General features: G+C 35.4%; 1 protein-coding gene across 2 annotated transcripts in view; it reads right to left on the reverse strand.

Moving 5' to 3' along the window:
• LOC136025100 (vitelline membrane outer layer protein 1 homolog) overlaps positions 1-26,632 on the reverse strand; it is a 47,816-nt gene that overhangs the window by 12,660 nt on the left and 8,524 nt on the right. The window contains exon 1 of one of the 2 annotated variants that reach the window (XM_065700823.1): positions 8,642-8,860. The exons of the other annotated variant lie outside the window; for it this stretch is intronic. Within the exon in view, the coding sequence (XP_065556895.1) occupies positions 8,642-8,794 (153 nt within the window). The 5' untranslated portion in view covers positions 8,795-8,860. Of the gene's footprint in view, positions 1-8,641; positions 8,861-26,632 lie in introns of those variants that run through there. 2 annotated transcript variants of the gene reach the window in all.

Here is a 26,632-nt window from a genome sequence, read left to right on the forward strand (position 1 = left end):
TCTTCAAGACTAGAGATGTCATTCGTCGCAAGTTCTAAATACAATCAGTCAATACGAGGTTGAGTCTATGAATACGGCTGTGAATGTAAATTTCATGCGTCGTAATTGCTTTAATACAGGCTTTTACCCCTTTAGAAGGGGTAGCTCATGACAATACAATATGATCCAGGCACACAAACTCCTCTCTACCAATCAAGAAAATGAGCACCTGGAGATTGACCCCTCCAACATAACACGAGGACACCCAAAACAAATCCGCAAAGTTCATGCAAGGACTGGAGTAAGATGCAGCTTCTTGTCGAACCGGATTGTGAACCTTTGGAACAACCTCAAGGAGAACACTGTTTCTGCTGAATCAACAGATGTATTCAAACGCCGTCTGGATGCTGAGTGGAGTGACAAACCGTGGAGATTTGACTGGGATGCACAAGAATCTTCCACCAGAATATAACCAACCATGTATGCAACTGTCATAATAAGGAGTGATTCAACAGGATCAAAGTCCTTATTTCACTCCAAGCTGTGATTTAAGGTAGTTTAAGGTAATGGCGTAGTATTTTCATAGAAAAACCGAAAAAACATTAAATTTGCAACTCAACCCCCCTGAATTTTGAACAGCAAATTTGAAAAACCCTCCCCCTTCATTCTTAATTCTCTTGAATTGATGCCAGTTGATAGCTGTGAGTTTTTCTTCCAATGGTCAGGCTGTTATTGTGTAGCTACCATTTGTTTTGTTTGTTTTTTTCATGTTCTTATCTCCTTTTCTCATAATCTTTTTCAAATAGGCTTTTTCAAGCCTCCCGTTTGTAAGGTTCTTAGGTCTTGAAGCCGAAATATTTGGTCTTTAATTGTTTAAACAATTTCAGTTTAATTGTCGTATTTATAAATCTTGTTCTTCATCATATTCTCATTTTGTTAAAATCTCTGATTTGTTAGATTAGGTACTGTTTTTAAGGATTTCTATCGGTCCTTTCAATTGTCGTTTTATATCTAAATATTTTCCTTATCTCTCTTGAAACCATAAAAAAAATAATCGGTTAGAAATTTTCTCAAGATTCAAGAAGCTAAATTTCAAGACAATTCAATAAAATAAATTTTACGTTTGAATGAAATCAAATCTCAAATTTATCGTGTCTACTGGAGTCAAATAAGAAGAGCAAAAGGAACTTTCAAAATCCAATGTGGTCCGGCTCATATTAACATTTATACATCTAGGACTACTAGGAACGTAAAAAGTCTCTCTAAGTACAAAATGTTGTTAATATACATATCCCAGAAACAGAGAAGACCAGAGTCACACATGACTCACAAAAGAATCAGAACAGATTCAATAACAAACTTGAATAAATACAGAGTACGATATCTATATATATAAAAATAAGTTGTTTGTCTGTTGACTGACATCATGTTTGTGTGTCGACTGACGTCATGTTTGTCGACTGACGAAATTACAGACCGGGACACCGGGACACAAATGACGACCGGGACACTCAAAGAGAAATTACAGACTGGGACACCGGGACACAAATAACGACCGGGACAGAGGGAATATAAATGACGACTGGGACACAGGGACACAACTACAATGGCTCGTAACTAATATGGCGCGAAAAAAGCTAAAAAAAAAGAAAAACCTAAAAATAAAAAAATATAAAAAAAGGAAAAAAATAAAAAAAGGTAAAAAACTAAAAAGAAAAAAACACCGGGACACAAATGACGACCGGGACACAGGGAATATAAATGACGACCGGGACACAGGGAAACAACTACAACGGGGACGCCGAGGGACACAGGGGGATATATAAATGACAACGGGGACACAGGGAATGTTCGATTAGCAATCACCATCAACAAAGCTCAAAGGCAATCGTTAGAATAATGAGGTATAGATCTGAATACGGATTTTTTTTTTTCCCATGGACAATTATATATTGCATGTTCAAGAGTCGGTAAACCCGACAATCTATTTATATGCACAGACAATGGGACAGCGAAGAATGTCGTATATTCGCAAGTTTTACGGGGTTAAAAACATATATATACATATGAAACAGGCCCTTCCTAGTAATTTAAATTATAATGATAGTCCAGTTTTAACTTATAAATTTTCAAAAACTATTGGGCAAATTATTTTTAATTATAATTTAATACTAAAAAAACTAGATAGTGATATAAATTGGAAACCGGTTTGTAATTGTAAGCAACTTGGCCCATTTGTAAATCCTACTTACAAACATGTTATAACAGGGGACTTGTCAATAATAAAGCAAGATGATCTTCAAATTATAATGAATAAAGGGGCTAATTTCCGTCTTTCTCATCATTTGAAACCATCGAGTGTTCTTGATGGCTTGGAAAATGATTTTGATTTATTTATTGATAAGTGGTGTAAGAAAGAGAATAAAAATAAAGAGAGTTTTCAAAGTTGGAAGAATTTAATTATTAGTAGAGTAAGAAATAAAATATATTCTAACTTAAAAAATAGTAACACTAAATCATTATTTTATAATGCGAAGATTAAACAAGCAATTGCTAATCTAAAGAATGAATTTGTAATTGTGCCAGTGGATAAAGCTAATAATAATTTTGCCATAATTTGTCAGAAGCTGTATTGTGATATCTTAAAAAGGGAGTTATGCACAACTAATGTTTACGAAAAGGTAAATATAGAGGATGAGAATTTAATTGAAAAGACTGAAGAAATACTTTTTAAAAATTTTAATATTAAAATAAATGACAATGATAAAAAGTTCCCTTTCCTATATTGGACTGTAAAATTTCATAAGAATCTCCCTAAACCACGGTTTATTGCTGGAGCAGCTAAATGTCCAGCCCGCATTGCTGCTACTGACCTCTCTTTAATTTTAAAGGAAATTGTAAATAAACTTAAAACCTATTGTTCTGGTATTAAAAAATTTTCGAATTTTGATCCATATTGGAGTGTTAATGATTCACTGCAGGTGATAGATTTTTTAACAATGGTTTCAGCTAAAAGAATTGAGTCTTTCGATTTTGCGACAATGTATACTAATTTATCACTTAATTTAGTGTTTGATAATTTAAAAACTGTTATAAAGAAATCTTTCCTCTTATCTAGTAAAAGGTTCTTAAAAATAGACATTTATAATAAAAAAGCTATATGGACAAACTGCTTTAATACTACAGTTAACTTGAGATGTTACAGCTTGGATATGATTTTTGAGTTATTGGAATTTGTTTTATACAATACTTATATAAGATTTGGGGGTGATTTGTACAAGCAAATTATGGGAATTCCCATGGGGGGAATGCCAGCCCATTTATAGCTGACTTGTTTTTAAGTCAACTAGAATATAAATATATGATGGATAAGAATAATCCAATTAATTTAAAACATGCTTTGTCAAATAATAAAAGATATTTAGATGATATTTTGGTCTTAAATTGTAAGGATTTCATTGATATTTCTAAAAATATATATCCATCAGAGCTTATTCTTGAGCCTAGTCATGGCGCTGGACATGAAGATCATTTCTTAGATTTAAATATTAATATTTGTGATAATAATAAATTAAGTTTTAAAATGTATAATAAAACAGATGATTTTGATTTTGAAGTGATTAGTTTCCCATTCCCTGAAAGTAATATACACTCAAATATCACATTTTCAGCGTTTTTCTCACAGTTACTTCGTTATGCAAGGATTTGTAGTAATTATATTGATTTTAAAAATAGATGTAAAATCTTAAGCCAAAAATTGATATCAAGAGGTTTTTCTGCAAATAAATTAACTTGGCAATTTAAAAAATTTAGTTTTCATTATAACGAACTTTTAAATAAATATCAAAAGAATTATCTAGAAATACTTAAAGAAATTTTTAACTAATTTTGGAGGTTCGAGAAATGTTGTCACAGCGCCATTTATTTTGAATTGTGTTTCTAATTGAGCGGATTTTCTTAAAAATTAGCCACATGGTAAAGATGAATTCTATAATTGTTTAGTTCATTCAGGTTTTTTGCAGTGTGTTAATATTTGTGATTTGGTAAAATTTATAATATTTAGTTTACCTATTGTTGCTAAAAGGAGGGATATATTAACAGGATAAGCTTGTTTTTGGTTTTACTTGGTTGTTTTACATTTGCTGTTTTTTTTGTTTTTTTTTCATAGGCATGTATTTTGGGGGTGATACCTGACGCGGGGATGCCATGGATATTCTGTGGTAGCCACAACACTGTGCTGGGTAGAGAATTTAGAGTGGCGAAACCCTATATAGGCCAGTGTATTCTCCTGATGAGCCCTTATGTTGGGTGTTGCCTCTGAATTATTTGTCTATATTATTTTTTCTATTGTTTGGTAAATGACGACTTATACTTATTGACGACATGACTGCCTGTCCATGGATTATTCTTTATGGTTGATTGTGTGTGGCTATGCTGTTTGACCTATGTGATTGTATGGATGAGTAGGGTTAAGGCCTCATTCAAGTGCTGGTCTATATTGATCACTAATTTAGGAAAGCAGTCTTCCTTTTCTCCTTCTGTTTCCTTTTTTTTTTCTTTTTTTTTGTGTTTGTGCTGTAGCATTGGTGATTTCTCTTTTCATATATATATATATATATATATATATATATATATATATATATATATATATATATATATATATATATATATATATATATATATATATATATATATATATATATATATATATATTCGCAGGTGGGACACAGGGACACAACTACAATGGCGCGTAACTAATATGGCGCGTAACGACTTAAGTGCTTGGGGGGCTTGGGGGGGCGCTAATCGCCCCAACCAACTAGGTGTTGGGGTGGTGCGAAGCGCCACCCCAACAGCTAGTTGTAAATAAGTTCGGTCACCGTGGCTGTAATAACAAGGTAATGAAGATATGTCACGATATCTGAAATAGATATAAATTTGTTATTTTGTTATTTGTTATCTTGTTTATTAGTTTACCTAACCTTGCACTTGATGCCCATTTCATTGGACAATCTATCTTGGCTTTTTCTACAATTGGCCACGACTTTGATTTTTGCCACAACTATTCCCTTTCTATTTATACAAAAATCAATATTTATTTTGATAATAAACAAAATAAACTAATAAGCAAGATAAATAAACATTTTTGGGAACGAAGCTCATAACAGGGTCTTGTGAAGTACAGCTCTATTAGAAACAGATTAATTTTAATTGAGAACACTTTTACAATTTTTTTTTTCAGCAAAAATTTGAACTGATTTGGGTCCTTCCTAAAATAGCAGGGGCTATGGCCCCAGCCATCCCCCCAAATGTGCCAGCGCCTCGTATACTTGCCCATATATCAAATGTCAGACAAAATGTAGCAAAAGACTATTTACAAAATTCAGCTAGCTACGTTCTTCATAGAAACTTTAGGGCTCCCAATAGTCAGAGCGGAAAACTAAATCTCTCTTCCCACTGCAACTTGTGAAGGCAGATCTCAGGTCTCTGAATGAGACACAGACACAACACAACGAAGATAAAAAATAGATTTTATATGCAATAATGGCCTTTAGTTACATTTACTACTCTATTCCCCTAAAAACCAAGTGAGGTGAGGAGGTTGCAAGCATTAAGGAAATGATACTTCAGAAAGAAAAACACAATAAAATTCAAACAGTTCGGGGCACTGAATTCTTTAATTTACATGTAAAGTAAATTCTCCATAGCTATGACATAGTAGTGTATTGCAATCACAGAGAAGCTAAGGCTGCATTGTCCGAGTAATTGATCAAGCCCATTCCTCTTCTCGTTTCCAAGATATTGTACGCTCAAAAACACTGCATAAAAAATGCATCGTTTATTCCTAATTAAGAGAAAATTAAGAAATATTTTCCAGTGGAGATTCAGCACAGTTAAAACACAATCGACATTTTCTTTGACCAATACTCAAATGGAAAAGAGATAAAACGAAATATACCGTTGGGGGTATAATTCGAACTAGTTGTGCTAAAAGGACAATTATGCGTGGTCCTCTGTCAATTCAATGTTACGAAGACAAAGTCGCTTAGACCAGGAATAAATGAGGGAGCAAAGGCGATGTTGGTTCAAACAGTTTGTGGTAGCAAACTCTAAGTAAACTCTAAGCAAACTCTTTAAAATTACATTTCTTCCTCCTCCACCATTGGTCAGAAATAAGTCTAAATCATTTAGTCCCAAGGATGTTGGACTCCTTGTCCTTTAATAATTTGCATTTTTTTAAATGAAGTAGAATTGATTTTCCTAGTGATTTTGACATTTAATGAATTAACGTAATCTGATTGATCAAAAACTTTACCATGATAACTAGGTAAGAGAGAGAGGAGTCACTCCAGATTGATACAAAAGATAGCTACCAATAGCTGCCAAAATTCTAAAAACAGGAACCTTGATAATAATTAACACATCAAAAGAATTGGTCAGTTATGATGATTCCAAATATTCCGCACAGTAACTGTTAGCCATCAAAAGTTACGAGCCTGGTTAATTTGCCCGATCCTTTTAAAGGGAATACAATCGCAAAAAGCCAAGTGATAATAATGAAAATCATGCTATTAAACTCAGCACTACAGAGAACCCTTATGTAGAATATTCAAACTCCTATCTTCTAAGATCTGACAGAAGATTTTTTGCAAGAATAAAGATAACCTTTTGTTGTGTTTTCCCCAGAGATGATCGTATCCAATCAGTGTTCCTGACAGATCGGGAGAGGGTCCAATCGTTCATTACCAAAGATGATCTGATTATTTCTACCAAGATTTCTTATACGTTTATCAGTAGTTGTGAGATGTGCTGATTCCTAATGACCAAACAGTTTGTGGTGATCAATCAGGTTATAGTTCGTGGTAACGAACAACAAGTAAAGAGCGACCCTGTTCAATATTAATTGACACTCTAAAAAACGGAATTTCAATACTAATAGATACCCCAACAGAATTGGGTTTTAGGCTGATTTCAAATAGAAGTTTCATCAAGTTTAGTTTTACCTATCAAAAGTTATGAGACTAAGGATATTTATCTTATTGTCGACGAAAGGGGAAAACACCCTCTAACCGTCATAAAATCTTAATGAAAATCACGCACTTAGATTCAGTGCATCAGAAAACCCCCGCAGAGGTTTCAAGCTCTTATCTTCAAAATGTGGAATTTTGTATATTTCGCCAGAAGAATGACCACGAATGTGTGTTTTTTTTTCCTTTTCTTCCCAGAGGTGGTCGTACCGATCCAATTGTCCTAGAATATTGCAATAGGAATCTTTCTACTGGAAATTAAAAGCTCTAATGCCCTTTTGCGTGAGCAAAAAATGGAAGGGCTACTAGATCCCCTCCCAAGCTCATTTTTCCCCAAAGTCTCCCGATCAAAATTTTCATTGGGTGATAGCAATTTTGCTCAGCATAGTCAAAAAACCTAATATCCATTGTTTTTAAAGATGACTTGATCCCCCACTGTCCACGGGGGAAGGGCTACAAGTTGTGAGCTTTGCCCATTTTTACATATATTGTTGGTTATTGGAAAGTATACAGACGTTTTCAGGGAAGGATTTTTTCTTGAGGGTGGTCAGGGGAGGAGGTTACGTGGGAGGATCTTTCCATGGAAGAATTTCTTATGGGAGAAGGAAATTTTTCATGAAGGGGGTGCGAAATTTCCCAGCATTACTTAAAGAACGATTGGAAATTAAATAAAAAAATAAGCTTTTTCAACTGGAAGTAAGGAGCAACATTAAAAATTAAGATGAGCGGAAACTCTTAGATACATGAGGGGCTTCGCCCCCTCGTCAATACCTTGCTCTTTACGCTAAAGTGTTTTAGTACTTTCAAACGAGTTATCTATTCTAATTAAACCCTCTGTGAATCAGGGGCCATTCTTAAAGAATTTGGAACAAAAATTCGAAGTTAAGGGTAAAGAGCGGGTATTGACGAGGGTTCGAACCCCCTCATATACCGGAATTTATGTTTTTTATGAATTTTTAATGTTGCTCCTTCAACAAGACTTATATTTTTTCAACTGAATATTACAACTTATGATTTCAACTTATGTTTTTTCAACTGAAATATTATGGCGTTATTTTAGGTTTTCTAAATTCATCTCCTTTTTTTATCTTTTTTAGTCATTTGAAATCTATTATTGTAGTTTATCTTTAAAGTCAATACTTACTTTTTGTTTAATATGCTCGAGACCATTGGTGATTTCTAGTAACATTTATCTGTTCAAACGCAATAATGATTATAATCAAGCAATCATAATGAAAAAAGAGGTCGTCAAAGCGTGATTTTGGAGAGGACAGATGAAATCATTCCTTTTTAAGAGGAGAGGACCTATTAATCAAAAGACAACATAACAAAACGTGAAGCAAATTTTGTTTAGTTAAATAATCACCCCAAAATAAGGCTCGAAAGCAAATAAGGCTTCTTCCCTCGTTAAAAACAGCAAAGGCGATATCCTGTCAAACTCTATTCCTGGGATTCTTTTGCTTTGATCTCTTACCACAAATTTTAAACCATTTATCATGCTTTTAGAACCTAGATTTTGCTGAAAAATTTTAATATTTGGACATTAAAACAAATCCAAAGCGTTTCACAGAAATAAAAAAATAGCTGCTGAAAACGGTTGAATTATTGGTAAACATTAGTAAGCATTTCCTCACCTTCATGGAGAAGCCAGAAGCAAGTTGAGAGGGTGGGCAGTAGTCCCAGAGCCTCCATATACCGTGTGGCCCACCATTGTCTACGCCAATTTGACCTATCCGCTCACTCTTACTTGTTAGAATTATAGCAGCTAAGAACGCTAACTTAATCATCCTGGATCAATTAGTTACTATAACTGGTCCGTCGTCTATGATTTTCATCGCAAAGATAAGGTACTAAGTTGACATAAATTTCTTAGTGTGTTTTTTATAAATCATTAGAGATAAATCAAAATCCCAGGGAATTTGACCTTAAAGTATACAAAGTCAAGGTCGCATGTTGTAAGAGGAAAGTATTTGATTTGCGTAACAACAATAAGTTTGCGTGCAATAAGGCTCGTATGCTTAATACTTCCTGTTATCAAGAATTCTGGCAACTACCGTATGTCAAGTAAGAACAGCACACTATCCCCCCCTACATTTGGGCCGAAGATAATTTGTCTCGGTTTTCCCACTAAGCGACTTGCTAAAGGTGCTATTTGCGCCGACAAATTGGATCGTTTGAATTTTTGACTTCAACCTTATATCGGTCAACCATCTTCAAGTATCTACGTCTATACGAAAATATTGTTTTATAATATTTAGAAATGACTCGACCAATATCTGCCTGCTACCGCCTCAATTAGAGGCAACGCTGGAGATTAATAGTTCTAGGACCCTTTTTAAAAGTCAAAAGTTATCAAAGGACCTCAAGCCCCCTTCCCCCGCCCCTCTTCCCAAAATATATCTGATAGAAATTTTTAGAAGGTCATATTGTTAAAAATAGTTCAAAAATCAGATAACAAAACTCTGGGGTCGACGCAAACCCTTAAGGCCCGATTGTAGGTGTTATAAGCTCTGACCTGGTGGTACATATGGTTTTTATAGAAGGGATGCTCGTATAAACCTTAGAGAGGACTCATTTGATTCGAACGCGAAATATCTAATTCAATTTTTAAGGATAAAAAGATGTCGGAGAACATCTAGTCCCCCCCCCCACACACACTCCTTATCCCTACAATAATCCAAAAAAATTCAAGATAGTCCTTTTGTTAAAAATAGTTTAAATATCAGATAAAAAAAAAATCTCTAGGGTTGAAAAAAACACCCAGAGCACGGAGAAGTGTTCTAAGTTATTAACAGGAAGCAAATAAAGTATTTATGTAAGGGGTAGTCACACGAACTTTGGAAGTGGCTCATTTTGTTGGAAATGAAGTTCTAGTTACCTTACTATAACTCGAGGGGATCAGAGGGTATCACCCCCCTCCAGATGCATCTGATCAAAAATTTGAGATTGACAGTTTGTTTGAAATAATGCAACGACCAGATGTCAAAAGCTTAGGGGTCAAAATACCACCGCTTCCCGAGACTGGGGGAAGGGTTGTAATTTATGCCCTGTGCGCTTATTAGATTTTTTTGGAAGAAGTGGTCGTATAAACCTCGGAAGGGATTCAAATGATTGGAAACTGGAAGTTCTAATTCTCTTTTCATAGGCAACGCAATAATGCTGCCTAAGTAAAGAGTGATGTGGGCACAAGGTATTTTTTTATTTGGTCTTGCGCCAGGGCACTTCATTTTAAAGAAGTTGTAGTAGAAACTTCAAAAAGGGCTCATTCGACCGGAAATTGAAACATCTAATGCCCTTTATAACAGTCGAAAGGGATTGGAGGGCAACTAATCTCCCCCCCCCACGCCCACTATTTCTCCAAACACATCAAATCAAAACAAAATTCAACGTAGTTAATAGGTTGGGAAATTATGTCTTTGAGGATACCCCCCCCCCCGCAGAGCCCTCAGTGCAAAGGTTATAAGTTATGCCCTGCTTGAATATAACGTTTGTCGAAAGAGGCTCATTGGATTGGTAATCAGAAGTTCTAGTGCCCTTTTTAAGATTCAGAGTGATCGGAGGTTGGATACCCCTTCCACACCTCGTGTTTTTTCCAAAATGTATCTGATAAAAATTTTGAGATGGTTATTTGTTGTCGTAGAAACTTCGGAAAAGGCTTTTTTGATTGGAAATTGAAAGGCCTAGTCCCCTTTTCAATAGTCAAAAGTAAAGAGAGGGCAACAAGGCCTCCTCGCCTATCAATTCCTAAGACATATCTAATAAAAATTTTGAGATAGCTATTTTTTTTCAGCGTAGTTGAGAGGATCCCCCAGGATCCCAGGGGAAGCGTTATAACTTAGAACCTGGTGTCATATAGAGTTTTCTTATGGAAGACGTTGTCGTATAAACTTCGGATGAAACTCAAATAATTAGAAATTGAAAGTTATAATTCTATTTTTAAGAGTCAAAAGTGATCTGATGGCAACCCCCCATCACCCTCTTTTCCCCAAATACGTCCGATTGAATTATCTGTATAGCCATTTTGTTCGAAATAGACCAAATTTCATCTAAAAAAAGCTCCAGGGATAACAGAGCCACCCGAACCCGGAGGCGAGTATTGCAAATGACGCCCCAGGATCATATAAAGTTCTTATGGAAGAGACGGTTACATAAACTTTTAAGAGGGCTCTATTCGATTGAGCCCCTCCGAATTACAACATTAACTCCCGGAGCACATATTTAAGGCAAGCATCAGATACTTATCCTCCGTGCTGGCTGAGATTGAATATATTAAATGGATATATTCTGTTCAACATTACTGCTATTTGTAGAAATCACTTTTGGATAAACAAACAATATAATTATATTTTGCAGACATAGCGGTAAAGAGTTGGCTAAGATATTAAGCTAGTTTGAATATTATTACTACACCTGCAGAAAGTTCAACAGCCCCTGGTTTTTCGGTTCTTAGATATTAATTTCTCACTCTTTCCGTTTTCCATTGTCCAAAGTATTTGTTTTTCATGAGGTTCTTTACTTGTGGCTGTATTTGACCTGGTGGCAATAAGGTTTGATATAAGCTATTACAAAATAGAGCAGAATGCAGAAAAAACAAGAAACTGGAATGTAATTTATTGCTTTCACAGCACATGCAGAGGATAGTTTGTCGGTTTCCCTTGCCGTTTCTATTTTAACACGGCAGTATGATTTGCTTCAAGAGAACACCAGTCCCATTATTAGTAATATAGTAAAAAGCTACCCAAAATGCTGAAACCAAACAATTTAGTATAATTGGAAATTCTTTCGAGTTCAGTCTGAAATATATGGTTATCTATAGGCTATCAAGACTTCCTTTCAATTGCGCCAGGGTTCTTAAATGCTTAGGTTTATCACTATTCACTATCTGTCACAAATTGGAAAGTAATTTAGCTTCTGTGCAAATTTACTGAATCTATTTACTAGATTCAATATTACCCTCATGATTTCCAGCCATTCCTATTTTTGGTTTTGGCATAGCATTTAAACTTCCGTGAAACTTGATTCATTTCCTTTATTTCTAGGAATGAGGAGACCATAGTGGCCTCCTGGTAGTCAAACGACAAGAGGCAGGAAGGGTGACAAACTCCATTCCTTCCCTACGAGTATTTTTAGTGGCTTTGATCTCTGAGGAGTTCTGACATCTTAATTATATGATGCAAGGTTGGACAATGCTAAAATTAAAGTCGGTTTCGATCCTTTTAGTCACCTCTTCTATTGCATGAATGGTGGGAGATTTTTTGATCGATTTTTTGATTTTTAATCTTGAAAAAGTAAATAAGCTTCGATCCTTTTAGTCACCTCTTCTATTGCATGAATGGTGGGAGATTTTTTGATCGATTTTTTGATTTTTTAATCTTGAAAAAGTAAATCAGCTTCGATCCTTTTAGTCACCTCTTCTATTGCATGAATGGTGGGAGATTTTTTGATCGCATGTAGGATAATGATTTCAGTTTAAAGAAAGGTAGTTTATTCTGAGGACATTGGTTGACCTCAGATCATTCCAGCAATCTGTAACTATGGCTAGCGATAATTGACAAAAGAAACTTTTATAAACATCCATAGCTCTATCTTTCTGACTTCTAAGTTAGTTTCTAATTCGTGTTGCACAGTATCATATGTTGGTTCAAGACCTAGACTTAAATGGTATATTTTATGTTCTTCCACGTTTTTGAACACCTGTATTACTTTATTTGGCTCTACAGTTTGTGTAAAGTATACCCAAAAAAAACTTTAAAACATCCATAGCTCTTACTTTCTGATTTTAATTTGGTTTCTAAGTCATGTTGTACAGTATCGTATGTTGATTCAAGACATTCACTGAAGTGGTACGTTGAATGATCTACCACGTTTTGAACACATTAGCTTATTCGGTTGTACAGTTTGTGCAAACTGTACAACCAAAGAAACCATTAAAAACATCCACAGCTCTCCCTTTCTGATTCCAAAGCTAGTCCCTAATTTATGTTAAAGGGATACAGCACAGTATCATATGTTACTATTAGAAGAAATAAAAACCTACACTAATTCAAACTCAAACGAGCTGAAATTACTATAAAAGAATAAATATTACCCGAAATGAACAGAAATTACATAAACAGTCAAAGCAAAAAAAAAATATGAAACAGGTAATAATATGTATGAATAAATAAATATTAAAATCAGTAAAGCTTGAATAGAATATGCAAATCAAGTTTAAAATGAACAAAAATCATTTGTTGCTGAAGTGCAAATGATACCCAAAACGAACTTAAATTAAATAAACAATCATAGCAAACAAACATACAACAGGTAGTGATGTAAATGAAAATGAATCTAAAAACGAGTAAAAACTAAATTGAATATGCAGATGAAGCTTAAAATGAAGAAAAATCACTACAAAGAATATTTCTGGTACTGTTTCCTTTTCTAACTGTAGAAGTATAAAACCCACTGAGGCATTGGTGCTTTATGAAGACGAATTATATTTCAAGTATTTTCTTCGTACTTATTGCAATATCGAAAATAAAAATAAATACTATAGAAAAATTGAATTTTGAATTGATGAGTTCTCAGCAATTATTATTAAAATTACACATAAGATATTCGGTTTAATTTTATTAATTCTTTCCAAGACAGTTCAAGACAAATACAATTTTTATAAAAACAAGATGTTGGATACTGTCCCTTCCATAACTGTGAAAGTCTTCACTGAAAGTGAATCATATTACAATTATTTTCTTGTTCAGTTATTAAAGGACTGAAAATGAAAATTTTCAACTGATGAGCATTCGACAATTATTATCATTATATATCAACTGTTTAGCTTTATTTTATTAGTTTTTTCCAAGACTGTTCAAGACAGATTTAGTTTTCAGTACAGCGCCAATGACGCAGTAGGTTTTTCATTTTTACAGTTAGCGAAGGAGGCAGTATCCAAACTCCAGTTTGCAGTGTTTTTTGTTGATTTTAAGCTTGATTTGTATATAAAATATAATTTTTACTTGTTTTTAGATTTATTTACTCATTTGTATTAGTAGGCTACCTGTCCTGTTATGTGTTTGCTATGATTGTTTATTTAATTTATGCTTGTTTTGAGTTTCATTTATAGTTCAGTAGCAAAACATTTTTGTTCGTTTTAAGCTTGATCTGCCATTCAGTTTAATTAAATGGGCAAATCATGCTTCATTAAGTGATCGGAGGGCAACTACTCCCCCCTACAAAGCCTTTTTCTTACTTAATGCATCCAATCAAAGTCTTGATAAAGCCATTTTGTTCAAAGTAGTTTAAAGATCAAATAATAAAACTTCGGGATAAACACAGCCCCACAGAGCCTGGGGGCTCTGGAGGGCATACATAAAATTATTTTAAGTTATGCCCCGGGGACATACACGGTTTTATATAAGGGGTGGTCGTATAAACTTTCAAAGATTGCTTACTCGATTGGAAAATGAAGGTTCTAGTTACCTTTTCGAGAGTCATCAAAAGTGATTGGAGGGCATCAATCCCGCCCACACCCTCTTTTCCCAAAACGTGTTTGATCAAAATTTTGAGCTAGAATTTTTAGATATTAAGTTTGAAACAATCCCACGATAAGGTGACAAACTGCTCGGGTTAAAAAATAGCCTCCCCCATCCCGGCGGAAGGGTTGTAACTTATACCCAGGGGGCAGTTAAGGCTTCTATGGAAAAGGTGACCGTGCACACTTCAAAGGGGACTCAGATAGTTAGAAATTGAAAATTCTATTTCCTCTTTTTCAGAGGCAACGCTATACCGTGGCCTATAGTAGAGGTGATAAGGCTTCATTTGTTCATTATTTACTTAGTATTTATTAGTCTTTTCCCAAGAGCACTTCATATGAACCGAGTGGTTGTAAAAAATTTGGACAGGGCTCATTCAGTTGGATATTGAGAGTTAGAAAACAGCGCATGAACCTAGATTTCTGTCAGATTCCTACGACAAGCTAGTTACATCCACTGATGACAGTACTTTATCAACAGAATCACGGACAATTTTTATTGCCTTATTTGAAAGAGTTCTTTCATCACTTGATATAATAAACATAATAATAATAATAAAAAATATTTATTTGTAACCCAGAAAAAAATTATACAATAAGTATTAGAATGTGGAGTAAAAAAAGAAATAATAAGCACGCAAAGAAAACACTTGACTCTTATGTTTTGGGCTACACTCAAATACATGAAAATATGACTCTTTGGCTCTTAATGTTTCAGAATCTAAGGCCTTGGTTTTATCTAAGATATTTTACAGCTTTTTTGGATATTCATCTGATATATACCTTACGTGATACTCCCTTTGTATTTAAAATTAGATATATTCAATTTCTTGAAATTTTTCTAGATATGTCATTCCATTTCCACATTATTTTAATGAAACTGTAAAGCCTGAAATCTAATTTATAAAAAAAAAACTGATATGGGTCCACTGGTAGATTTTTCTTAAGAAGTTCTTAATTTATGCCTCTTTCCGGATACAAAATATCGGTTGGTTCGTTGTTTCTGCTATTCCACGCCAGTCAGATATATTTATAATGCGAAATTCTTTGTTTTGCCATGTAATATTTAGTTTTGATGAATCTTTAGATGAAGAAACAGAGGTTAACATGCAGGGGCTATAAAACTTTTTTCCAAGCTCATTTTCAGACCCATAGGTCAGTTTTTGTATATAGCCCATTTTATAAATTATCTCCTGAGCATGAATATTTGATAAAAATGCGACTTTGATGAAACAAAGTCGCTATGACTTTCAAACTCATAGGTCAGTTTTTGTATATAGCCCATTTTATAAATTATATGATGAGCATGAGAATTTGACAAAAATGCGACTTTGAGTATTTGATAAAACCCTACCGACCTGCGATTTATCTTGCGAGTAGTATCCCCATAGGCACTTTACGGGTGCCCATAGCCGCTACTGCTTTCTTCTTTCAATGATTAAAGATGATGAAGAAGTATAACGGCGATCCCCCTCAGAGAGGGGCATGTTGCGTAATAGGGAATGTTTTCTAAGAGATGCAGGTGTTAATTACGTAATAGGATGGATTTTTTCTTTGGTTACTTAAAAAAACAGCTAAAAACTTGCGATTTTATCTCATGAGTAGTACCTAGTAGGCACTTTACGGGTACCCATAACGGCTACTCCTTTTTTCCTTTAATGATTAAAGATGATGAAGAAGTATAACGGCAATCCCCCTCAGAGAAAGACTAAGGGGCATGTTGCATAATAGGGATAGTTTTCAAAAGATGCAGGTGTTAATTACGTAATAGGGTGAATTTTTTCTTTGATTTCTTAAAAACCCGCGTCCAAGTAATCCCCCTTTGTCCCCCTTAGGTATAGAACCGAGTACTAGAATGGAAATTCCTTAGTCGTGTATTATATTTTGAACGTATAAGTCGATTTTCTAAAATGAATGATTATGGAAATTTGAAAAATTTGAAAAAAAGTCTCCCCCCAAAAAAAACATAAGGTGGGCTCACCCAAATTTGAGCTCATACTACTCTCTATATTTGAATAGCAACAAAAAACCCCCTTCCCCCTGCTATTGCACGGTTTTCTCAGTGACAAATTAATATCTTTTTAACATGTCAAAATATGCCTTACTGTACAGGTCGTGTTTTCATATTAAACCACTTTGAAGCATACACCAACAGCTGAATTAAAAATCCATAAGCACCTGCATGGGTTAAAACGTAATGGTACCCTCCATTACGTAAAGGTTTAACTTCCAGTAAACAGCCGTTCTTGCGTTCAATACACGAAAAGGGGCACCCCTTTGTTTGGTAAATTAGATCCTCTGGTGTCATGAGACTTTCACAAGTTAGAAACATTTTCCTGATCAAATTGGCTAGTTATGATTAAACATAATCCTGATTAAACATAGTCCTCTCAGACATAATTAAACATATGATTAAACATAATCCAGACTGACCAAGATGCAGCCCCATCACAGGGCAGGAATATCTCATGCAAAGTTGGGAGAGTGAGTCCACACTGCAAGGTCATGACGCAGGGCCCTCTCCCCACAGCATGCAAGAAGGTGAAGCCACCGGGCCTTCAAGACCTGCAATCCCAATATAAGGCGCGAATGCACCCCCTTCCGTCCCATAATGAGGAGATCGCCATGCAAGATGCCGGTCCAAAGGTAAGTGAAATTATTAATATTCTTTGATGTTTCAAGAAAAGCTTAATGTTTTAGCGGTATAGCCAAAAAAATAATGTTTTTGGGCGTGGGAAAATAACTAGGATGTTGGAGATCTTGTTCGCTAGCTCAGAGAGGGGGGATTAATAATAGTGCCCCATCCTATAAAATATCTTTCCTTGCAGGCTAATGAAACCATTTCACTATGCAAATGAGGGGTTTTTAGATTCTGCTTTCTAATCTTGGAAACTTAGAGTTTTACAGTTGCCTCTAAGTAAGGGATTTGGCGATCCTAATCCTTATATTAATGATCCAAACCAATACCATTTTTTCATCACAGTGAAAATACCCCATTCTTTTTGGGTATATAAAGAGTCCTAACCGTTGCTGCTCTAGTCGGTCCGAAAAGAAACTAAAATGAAACATTCTTTTCAGGTTAATAAAGGACACTTGAGGGCCCTGCTCGTCAGTTAAGAAGGGTTTGAGGACCCACCGGCCTATACATTAATGGTTTTCTTTTTCAGCATAGCAACATACTCTTTTAGAGCTTAAAATCATAAATGCTTGAAAGATTAACAATTTTTATTATTTTCCAGGCTACCAATGATGACCCAGCTTGGATCAAGGAGCTGCTGGCTTGTTCTTTTGGTGAAGAAGAAGCACCAATGGACACCAACAACTTATCTGTATGTAATTCTTTATAACTTTATAAAACACGAAATGTAAAGGGGGACAATTTACCCAAGTTTATGTTGTAATTTCCAATCTGAAATTTATAGCTCGTAGTGTAGTATCTACATATCCAAAGGGACACTTTGGGGGTCCATATATGGAATAATTTCTGGTCATTAAACCATTAGTTGGTTGTGTGGTCTCAATACATCCGAAGAGCTAAATTGCCCTCTTAAAAAATTTCAGACAAATATTAGCTTCTTTTTCAGCCTAGCATAAATTCTTTCTCTGGGTGAAATCAAATGTGTTTCGACCGGCTAAACAGCTTTTATTATATTTTAGGCTCACATACATGCACTACCAGCTAAACCACGGGCCTAATGTTGACCACTTAGAGACGGGTATCTTTTTGCCACCAGCCCAGTTTTGCAACAATCTATATGCGGCCCACTGGAAATTAAACGTCAGGGGGTTTAAGTGATGGGATGAAACCAATTAATGTAGCTCCCTTGATTTTTATTTTGATGGATTTGTAAAATCTCGATCTCGATTAGAACTGTGAATGAGTTGAACAGCTACCAGAAGGCAAGGTAAAGAAAGTTCCCGCCCCGAAATGTGAGAGTGATTTGGGGGAGGAGGGCAAAGTAGAATCGGCCAACCCCCTGTTTTCTATGCTTTCTATTTAGTTGATACCACCTTGCGCAATATTTTTGTCCTTATAGCTGAGTTTGGAGAATCATTTAGTACTCTTACAAGTGATAGCATCTATACGGACCCAGCAGACATAGGACGCTCCTATGTCAGCAAGATTCAGGCACTTCTCGAACAGCAGATTCGGAAGACAGATGAGCGGGGCAGTTTGAAAGCTTCCATCCCTTAAAAAATATTTTTGTAATGAAAAGACGGTTGAAGTGTACTCGTATTACCTGCAAACAGAGAAGCAGACACTTCACCCTGACCTACATAATTTTCAGGATGTTCTTCAGATTTGTTGGGAAGTATTTTTAATAAGGAAGAGAATCATAATGAAAATGGGAGTGGGTGAAAAGTGTTATTTATAGAAAATTTAGATTTAAAGTTAACAAATTTTACAAAGGAATGTTATAAGAGGTGGGAGGGGGAAGAAGGGTGCAAAATATAATGCGGATTTAGAGGTTAGTAGAGGTGTTCAACGCCTTCATTACGATATGGGTATAGAGTGCTTTAAGTATTCAATCCTTGTCGCAGGGTAAGAGCCCTCGAAAGATGATGCCAGTAAGATACCTTTGGACAATTCGGAATTTAATGGGGATGTGGTGGGGGCAGAGCTTCCTAACGTAGACTCTAGTCGTTTAAAGGGGCAATATCCTGTAACATTTAAGGGGATAGGTATGTTTGAAAGAGCTTTTGAGTAGTTAAAGATTGAAGTAATTGCGTTAGAGAATGATGCAGAATATGAAGAGCGGAAACTTAAAGATAATAGGGGGTTACCACATTCAATAAGGACTCCGTCCATTAAACCCTAGAAACCCTGGGTTTGGCTTCTTTACAAGCCTACCGAAGACTCTGATTAAATTGGAAATTTATTTCCTACTCCCCACATTAATTGGGTTTTAAGTGAGGGTAAAAAGTGTGGTAGGACAAGCTACTACAGTCCATTCTGTCCGTCTAGATTCCCTACAGAACTAAAATTAAAAAATCAATTGAGGCACTGTAAGTGGCATGGGTACCTGTCCCTGGAAATGGTTTCGATTGATAATGCAATGTTTCGATTTCAGAACTTTCAAAAATATCCCCTGCAGAGCGCAAGGTAGCATTAGACATCGAGACTAAACTCACAGATGTGTACAATCCATCAAACTCGAATCGTGCTAAGGAAATGATGCCTATGCCCAAGCACAATAAATACCAGGTGACTCGAGTAATACCATGCAAATGGTAGAGGTTTTTGAGACGTCACGTAGGGAAGATTGCGAAGGCGCAGCTATGGTTGCACTTATTAAAACTGCTAATAAGTCAATGTCACGGCTGAAAAGTGTAAACAATCCAGTGACTCTATCACCAAAGGGCAAGTTTGCTATTAAAAACAAAGATAAGGGTTGGATGTGTGAGAATGAATTTGTTAAAGATGGTATGGAAATGTTAGTCCGTTACCATGATCAACTTTCGTGGATTGACAAATAAATCTTGCAATTCTAACGTTAAGAAATAATACTTTCTACTTTTAAAATTCATATTACCAGCGTTGGAAAATTCAAACAAAATTGAAGTCATATATGGCGGATGGGTAGATGGGTCTTTTTAATAGAACATCATACCGAAACCATCTGAGAATGTGCTCCTCTTTGAATTCAAATGGAAATACTTGAACCTGGCAATACGCACTGGAATAAAATCTATTTTTTTAGATTCTTATAGTTTTCCCCAAAATCTCTAAGTTAATTGATCCAAGTACAAAAAAGCAACGATTTTAATAGGTCCCCCTCCTCAAACAGCACTTTCCTGATGATTAAATATATGATTTAATAACGAGTAAGGGAATATACCTGTATGAGTACTAAAGCTCCAACCAGAGGTTATGTGAGGAAAAATTGCCATCCAAAGAACCGCTTAGATTCATTCCATGATCGTCAATGCACCACTACTGAATATGAATTTGCTAAATATGTTTGGGTCAAGAGAGGATGTAAAAATTGGGAGGATTACTTTAAAATGTACCCGGCAAGTGATGTATTGATGTTGTTGGATATTATCTGCAAGGAAAACGGATGAAATGTACGAGGAATTTGGATTGGATTCAGGCTTTTATTTTTCAACTTCTCTTCTGGAGTCGGATACAATTCTTATTATCAGGAATAAAAAACACGTCTGATTACCGATGTAGATCAGCACTTTTTAGAAGAGAGATCCGTTTGGGTGGTATGTTTGTCATGGGGATCGTAGCTTGGGAACCGATCCGACTGGATAGCGCACCGAAGAACGTTGCAAGCAGTTTTTTTGGATATGAACTCTATTTATCCGTCGGCAATGTCTTACTGCTCTTTGCCGTGGGGACTTTACAAATGACAGGACATTTCTTCTACTCCAAATTTTCCTGACATTGCCACTGTCAAGAAAAATGGACTTCAAGGATGGTGTTTCTAAATTGTTGGTAAAATATCAGTGGAACTCCATGACTCGGTAAAGTATTTTGCTTTACCGTGCATAAATAGACCGGTGCTAAGGATTAATTGAGTCCCTATAATTTGTTTTTGGTAGAGAATAGGGGTATGCACTGGATGTCTTCGAAACAAAAGCTTATTGCCGAACTTCATCCGAAACAAAATAATGCTGTACACCACCTTCTTTTGCAGTGGATGCGGTCCAGTGGTTCCAAGGTCACTAAGATGAAGATACTTATTGACACCTTTGTCAGTAAACGATCTAAGGCAAAATATAGGTTGAAAACGAAATATTTAAACTCATTTCAAATTCAGCCTTCGACAATCCGTGCGAGAGTGTGTGCAACCGACCCAAAAGATTGTACCCGAATAACTGCAGATCCGAATTCCCGTCGTCCACGATCATAGACTACAATGTGGTTCTTTTAAAATGGAAAAAAGAAGTGTAACTTTAAATAAAGAAATTGCAGCTGGCAGAGCCGAAGTAGATATTTAAAAAAAAACTCATGGTTGAATTTTATTAAGTGTGTGTAGGATCCAATAGCCGTATCGACTACGCTAACTTTGACGAGGCCATTTATCCGGAGCTAGAGAAGTACCTTGCCCCAAATAAGTTGTTATTTTTAAAATCCAAGACAGAGAGTGACTTCATATCCACGGTGTGCTTGCAGGTCCAAAGGTGTACTGTGCACGAGCGCAAAATGAGGATATCAAAAAAGTCTGCAAAGGGGTGCCTAAACACTATGTAAAGGAAAATTCCCACATGATTGTTTAAAGGAACTGTGTAGAAAATAATTAGTTCCAAGGGTGCACGTCATGGCCATTTCCTCTTTAATATAAAAAAAACATAAAGTTCGAGTAGAGTAAAGTGTCATGTCGACCATATTGGATAAAGTCTATATGCACGTGGACGGTGTGAGAGCATTATCACACGGTCATTGGCTTACTCAAGATCGAGATGTATATATAGATTACATATGGCGTCTCAGTCTGGAGAAAACTCTGTAGTTGGCGGGATGGGGGCCCTTTTTTCTTAATCTCTATGCCCGACAGTCTCCAGGTCACCAGTGTGCTGTTTCTGGTGTCTCTGCACCCATCGTTGGCCCGGTCCAAACCCAGCCTTTGGTCGCTGCAGTGGCCACTGCCACAAAACTGTTTAATATTATGCTATTATTTGTTGTACCCATCATCGGCCCGGTTCGGACCCAGTCTTTGGTTGCTGTAGTGACAACCGCGCCGTCTGGGTGCCACATCCTCTGGGGCGGTCAATTCCTAAGTAAATTTTAATGCTCTTTTTAAATATCTATGTAAATATATTCAAGTGCCCATGTAAATATGTTTTTAAAATTTTATATTGTATTTATGTATCAAAGGAACAATATATCTTATTTTATGATTTAATATTTATTGAACACATTGAAGTTAGGTTAGTTGTATTTTGACAGCGAGAAGGGTAATATGTATTAATTTAAAACCCAATTCAAATTATTTTTCTGCGGACCTTCAATGTCTGACAAAACTACAATGTTAATGATAATATTTTTAAATCGTTAGAAAACGTTTTTAGAAAACCCGAAAAATATGTACTATTGCTATAATGCGTGACAAGAGTCCAATTGTAAATTAAAAACTATTGCACCAGATTTAAAATTCATATGGGGACCTGACATGTTTCATATTATTACACCATACTTGTTGTTGATTATTCATTATTTTGCTGAATCCATTGAAGAATGGTTTAAGAAGATGTTACTTTCATTCATGGTTTGGTCCCATCATCAAAAAATTTCCGTAACCGTTGTTCTCCACCATCTCTTACATCAGAGCAAATGTATGGGAAAATTTGCATTGAATTGTACTTAGTATATCATCAATAGGTTTGTCCGTGACTTAAGTTCAAACAACTTTAATAACCTCTTAACTTCAAACGAACAAATATATCCCGGTGAACCGAAATTTTTATGCTTGGCATACAATTAAGGTACCAATAAATCCTATGATTACATTCCATTGGGTCTCAATCAAAATACAGCGGAGGATTTACGCGTGGTCAAATATATTTTTGATAATGAAATTACGGTATATCTACCCTTTAATAGTAAAAAGGATCATTGGCATCCATCTTGACACTGGAAACACTACTTGAAAACAGAAATTTATTTTCCGTCCTAGTCAATTTGAAACCGTGACTTCGGAAGCCTGTACCCGAGCTTGGTATTGACAATCAGTTAATTAGTCTCCTATTTTAGCTTTGTTGAAATTTAAGTGATGGTTCAGTTCCCAGAAGTAGTTAAGCAACAGAGCAAAGCAACCTGGATCATTTGTACGTACCCTAGCTTAGAAAGGAAAGGAAAAGATTTTAAAATAAAACAGCTTTTTCAGGCGGGTAGTAGGTTCTTTTCACTGTTGTTGCCGGTAATAGCAGGACTTTAAACACTATTCTCTAAATCGCTAAACCCTATCAATTGAAGTCAGTAGAACTCACTCTTTCGCCAAATGAGGACTTCGAATATAATATTGATGAACTTATTAACAATGAAACAGTTTCCCAAGATGAAAATTTAATGTTGCTTCAAAATGCCCTTCGACGTGACGACAGGCATAGACCCTACCGCGAAAGACCACTAAAGGAAATATCATTGATTAAAATCCACAGTTCACCATCAACACCGCCACCACAACAAAAACAGGAAAAAGAATGAAATAAATCTTTACCAAGTGTTGTAGACCTAATACCTCAATCCTAACGTGAGCAAGTATAAAAGACTCTTAACCTATCTCGTTGAAAATGAGCATATAAAATTGACGACAAAAAGAATCAAGTTTTAATCTACGGCTTGAGTTACAATTTAATTGATTTGGTATCAGATTTATTTGCAAATCTTAAAATACCTGAGTCATTTTTTAGTCATATGTATATAAATTTTTGAAAGTTGTTAAACTTTCAAAAAAGTGTTATTGGAACTAGACATATTTTAGATCGATTACTGGAATATCGATAAGTATCAAAAGATGTTTTTAAATAATTTTTGGATAGTGCGCTAAGTAAGGCTAATGAACAAAAGCTTCGTAATATCAATGCACCACCTATTAGTATACAAAAGGGTAGCAGACGCTTCAGACCGCACTTACTTTAAAATGGCGTAAATTTTTATACATTTTCAAGAAACTAGAAGTGGAGAGTTTACATTTCCCCACCACAATCGCCCGAGTCACTGGAGTTGAAAAGAAGCAGGTGAGTATTTACAGATTGAACCTACTTACACTCTTCATCGAAATCATAGAGTCCGCTGGAATCATTATCAAAAAATGAAAGCCTTTTCCCATTGCATATACTTGTTGATGATATTCTTAAAAATTCATAAGATTTCCTCAGAAAGGATTTATATAACTTAGACCCTTTTACTTCTCCGACAAGATCTTGGTGACAAATTTCGACTCTGATGACTACCCCTTTGCTAGTATACCCTACGAGGAATACATCACTATGCATGAACTATGTCGAGTTATCGAAAAAAATATTGTGATTTAAAAAAGGTTGCTTCATATTCACCTATTAGACGGAACAGAGGAGAATTTAAATTACTAACCCATTTGAGAATGACAGAATTTTTTCACTTAGGATTTACGTGAGGTTGTCAGTTTTAAGCATTGTATTATTAAATCAAAAAATTTTAGTGGCAAGGATCATATTATTGATATAGACTATGCACCTGGCTTCTCAGCTGACAATTTTATATTTCTTCATACATCTTTTGTCGAGACATCGAGAGTCGGTAATACCAATGTCTCCCTCCTGCGGGTTTTTGAACGAAAAACCGTTATTTTTCGTTCACCACTACACATTCACCACTACAATATAAAGCACCTTCAGTATATTCCAGTAAGTACTACGTTTTTGGAGCTCTGTCAGTTAAAATTAAAAGTGGAGTGGATGATCCTATAGCAATAACTAAAGGTTTGGCTGTGACTACGAATCATTATTGATCCATTCATTGAGAGGGCTAATAAAAATATACTTTTGTTTGTCCAGATATTCATTGCTATTTTGCTACTCTTAAACCAGGACAATTGGGTCATCGAAGGAACTATTGTCGGGTTCGTTCCTCCATGTAAGGTTACATTCTCGGCAATTTGTATGCTAAGTTGTTTCGCTCTACCCTTTTCTAAGAAATACATTGCACCGATTTCCACCGATTTTTTATCATCTACACTACATGATTAGGGCTCTGGGAAGGATTTCACAGAAAGTATTTCATATGATCTCAGGTCCAGTTTGCATTCCCTCGGCGAGTGATTTAAATTATGACATAGCGGGAAAGGTTTAAAAATGGCTATAAACAGCTCACCACTCATCAGTCTCAACTCTGCCCGCAGGTTTAGAACGTCGCTCTTGTCAAAGAAGAAAAAAACAAGAATAGATATTCTGAAATAAAAAGAGAATTGCTTTTCTATCTCAGAACTATTTCTATCTTTTCACATTTTCAAACTTATTCTAGTGATGCCTATTTCATAGATTTTACTTCCACGTTTTTAGATTTGCATGTCATTTTCAATAAATCTAACAATGAAAAACCAAGTGCAGCCGATGGGTTAGCATATGAAAAACTGTGTACTACTCAATTTTTTTAGGCAAATAAGTGTCTACAAAACGGAACGTTGGTGAGTGCAAACAATAATCTTTGAAACTAAGCAAGCTATATACAATTTATGTTGATGACTCTGATGACCTATAAGCTATTGAGAGGTATGGCTGTTGGATATGAATACAAAACAGACACTGACACAAGCGATATATCTAAATATATCTAAATGCATCTAAATATTTACCCTTGGTGGGGAAAATAGATCATGAAATGTTTAATATACCTCAATGGTTGCCACCCGATGTTAAGATTGACGTGAAACTACAACTCCCATTATCAAATTTTATTTGCGAATTTACCAATGGCAAAATTCTTTCAAAACTTGTTTTGGATTCTATAAAAAGTGCTAGTGCCATAGGATCAGAGACGAATTCTCCATTTAAACTTGACATGTTTGAACTTTTGTCTCTTGTATGTAAAGTAAATGGAATACTACTATACAATTTATCCTTCAAAAAATCCTACAGGACCCTACATGAATTAACAATGTAATCGCTAGATCGAAATTCAATACTATTTAAAAAAAAAGGTAAAACACAAGAAATGAAAACTCATGGTATCATTGTATTGGATTTGTCCGGAACTCAACATATGAGTTTTGTACGAACGGGTACGGTACGTTTGGAGCGTACCTTTTCCGAACCATTGGAGGCGAGTAAAGCATCAATCTCGCTAAATTAATTTGAAACCTATTGTGAAATTACCGCTGATGGCAGTGTTCTATTAGACTTTGCACCATGAACATAAATCAAATAATCAATTTATTCAATTTGGATCCGTAAATATCCAAATACAAATCCTATTGCATACCCTCGGATTCCCTCAATAATATTCAAATTGTTAACAATACCCTTATCATTGTTAATAGTAGCCCATCAAGTGCAAAGATGGGACATTGGCAATACATCGTTCAAACAGCAAAGAATAATGAATTTTTTCTTCTTGGCCTACTTTATGCCTTTTACATGCCTCACATTAGAAAAATGAGAAAAGTGGAAATTCTATTATTCA

Source organism: Artemia franciscana, chromosome 3 (genome assembly GCF_032884065.1).
Source record: "Artemia franciscana chromosome 3, ASM3288406v1, whole genome shotgun sequence".
NCBI classification, from domain to species: domain Eukaryota; kingdom Metazoa; phylum Arthropoda; class Branchiopoda; order Anostraca; family Artemiidae; genus Artemia; species Artemia franciscana.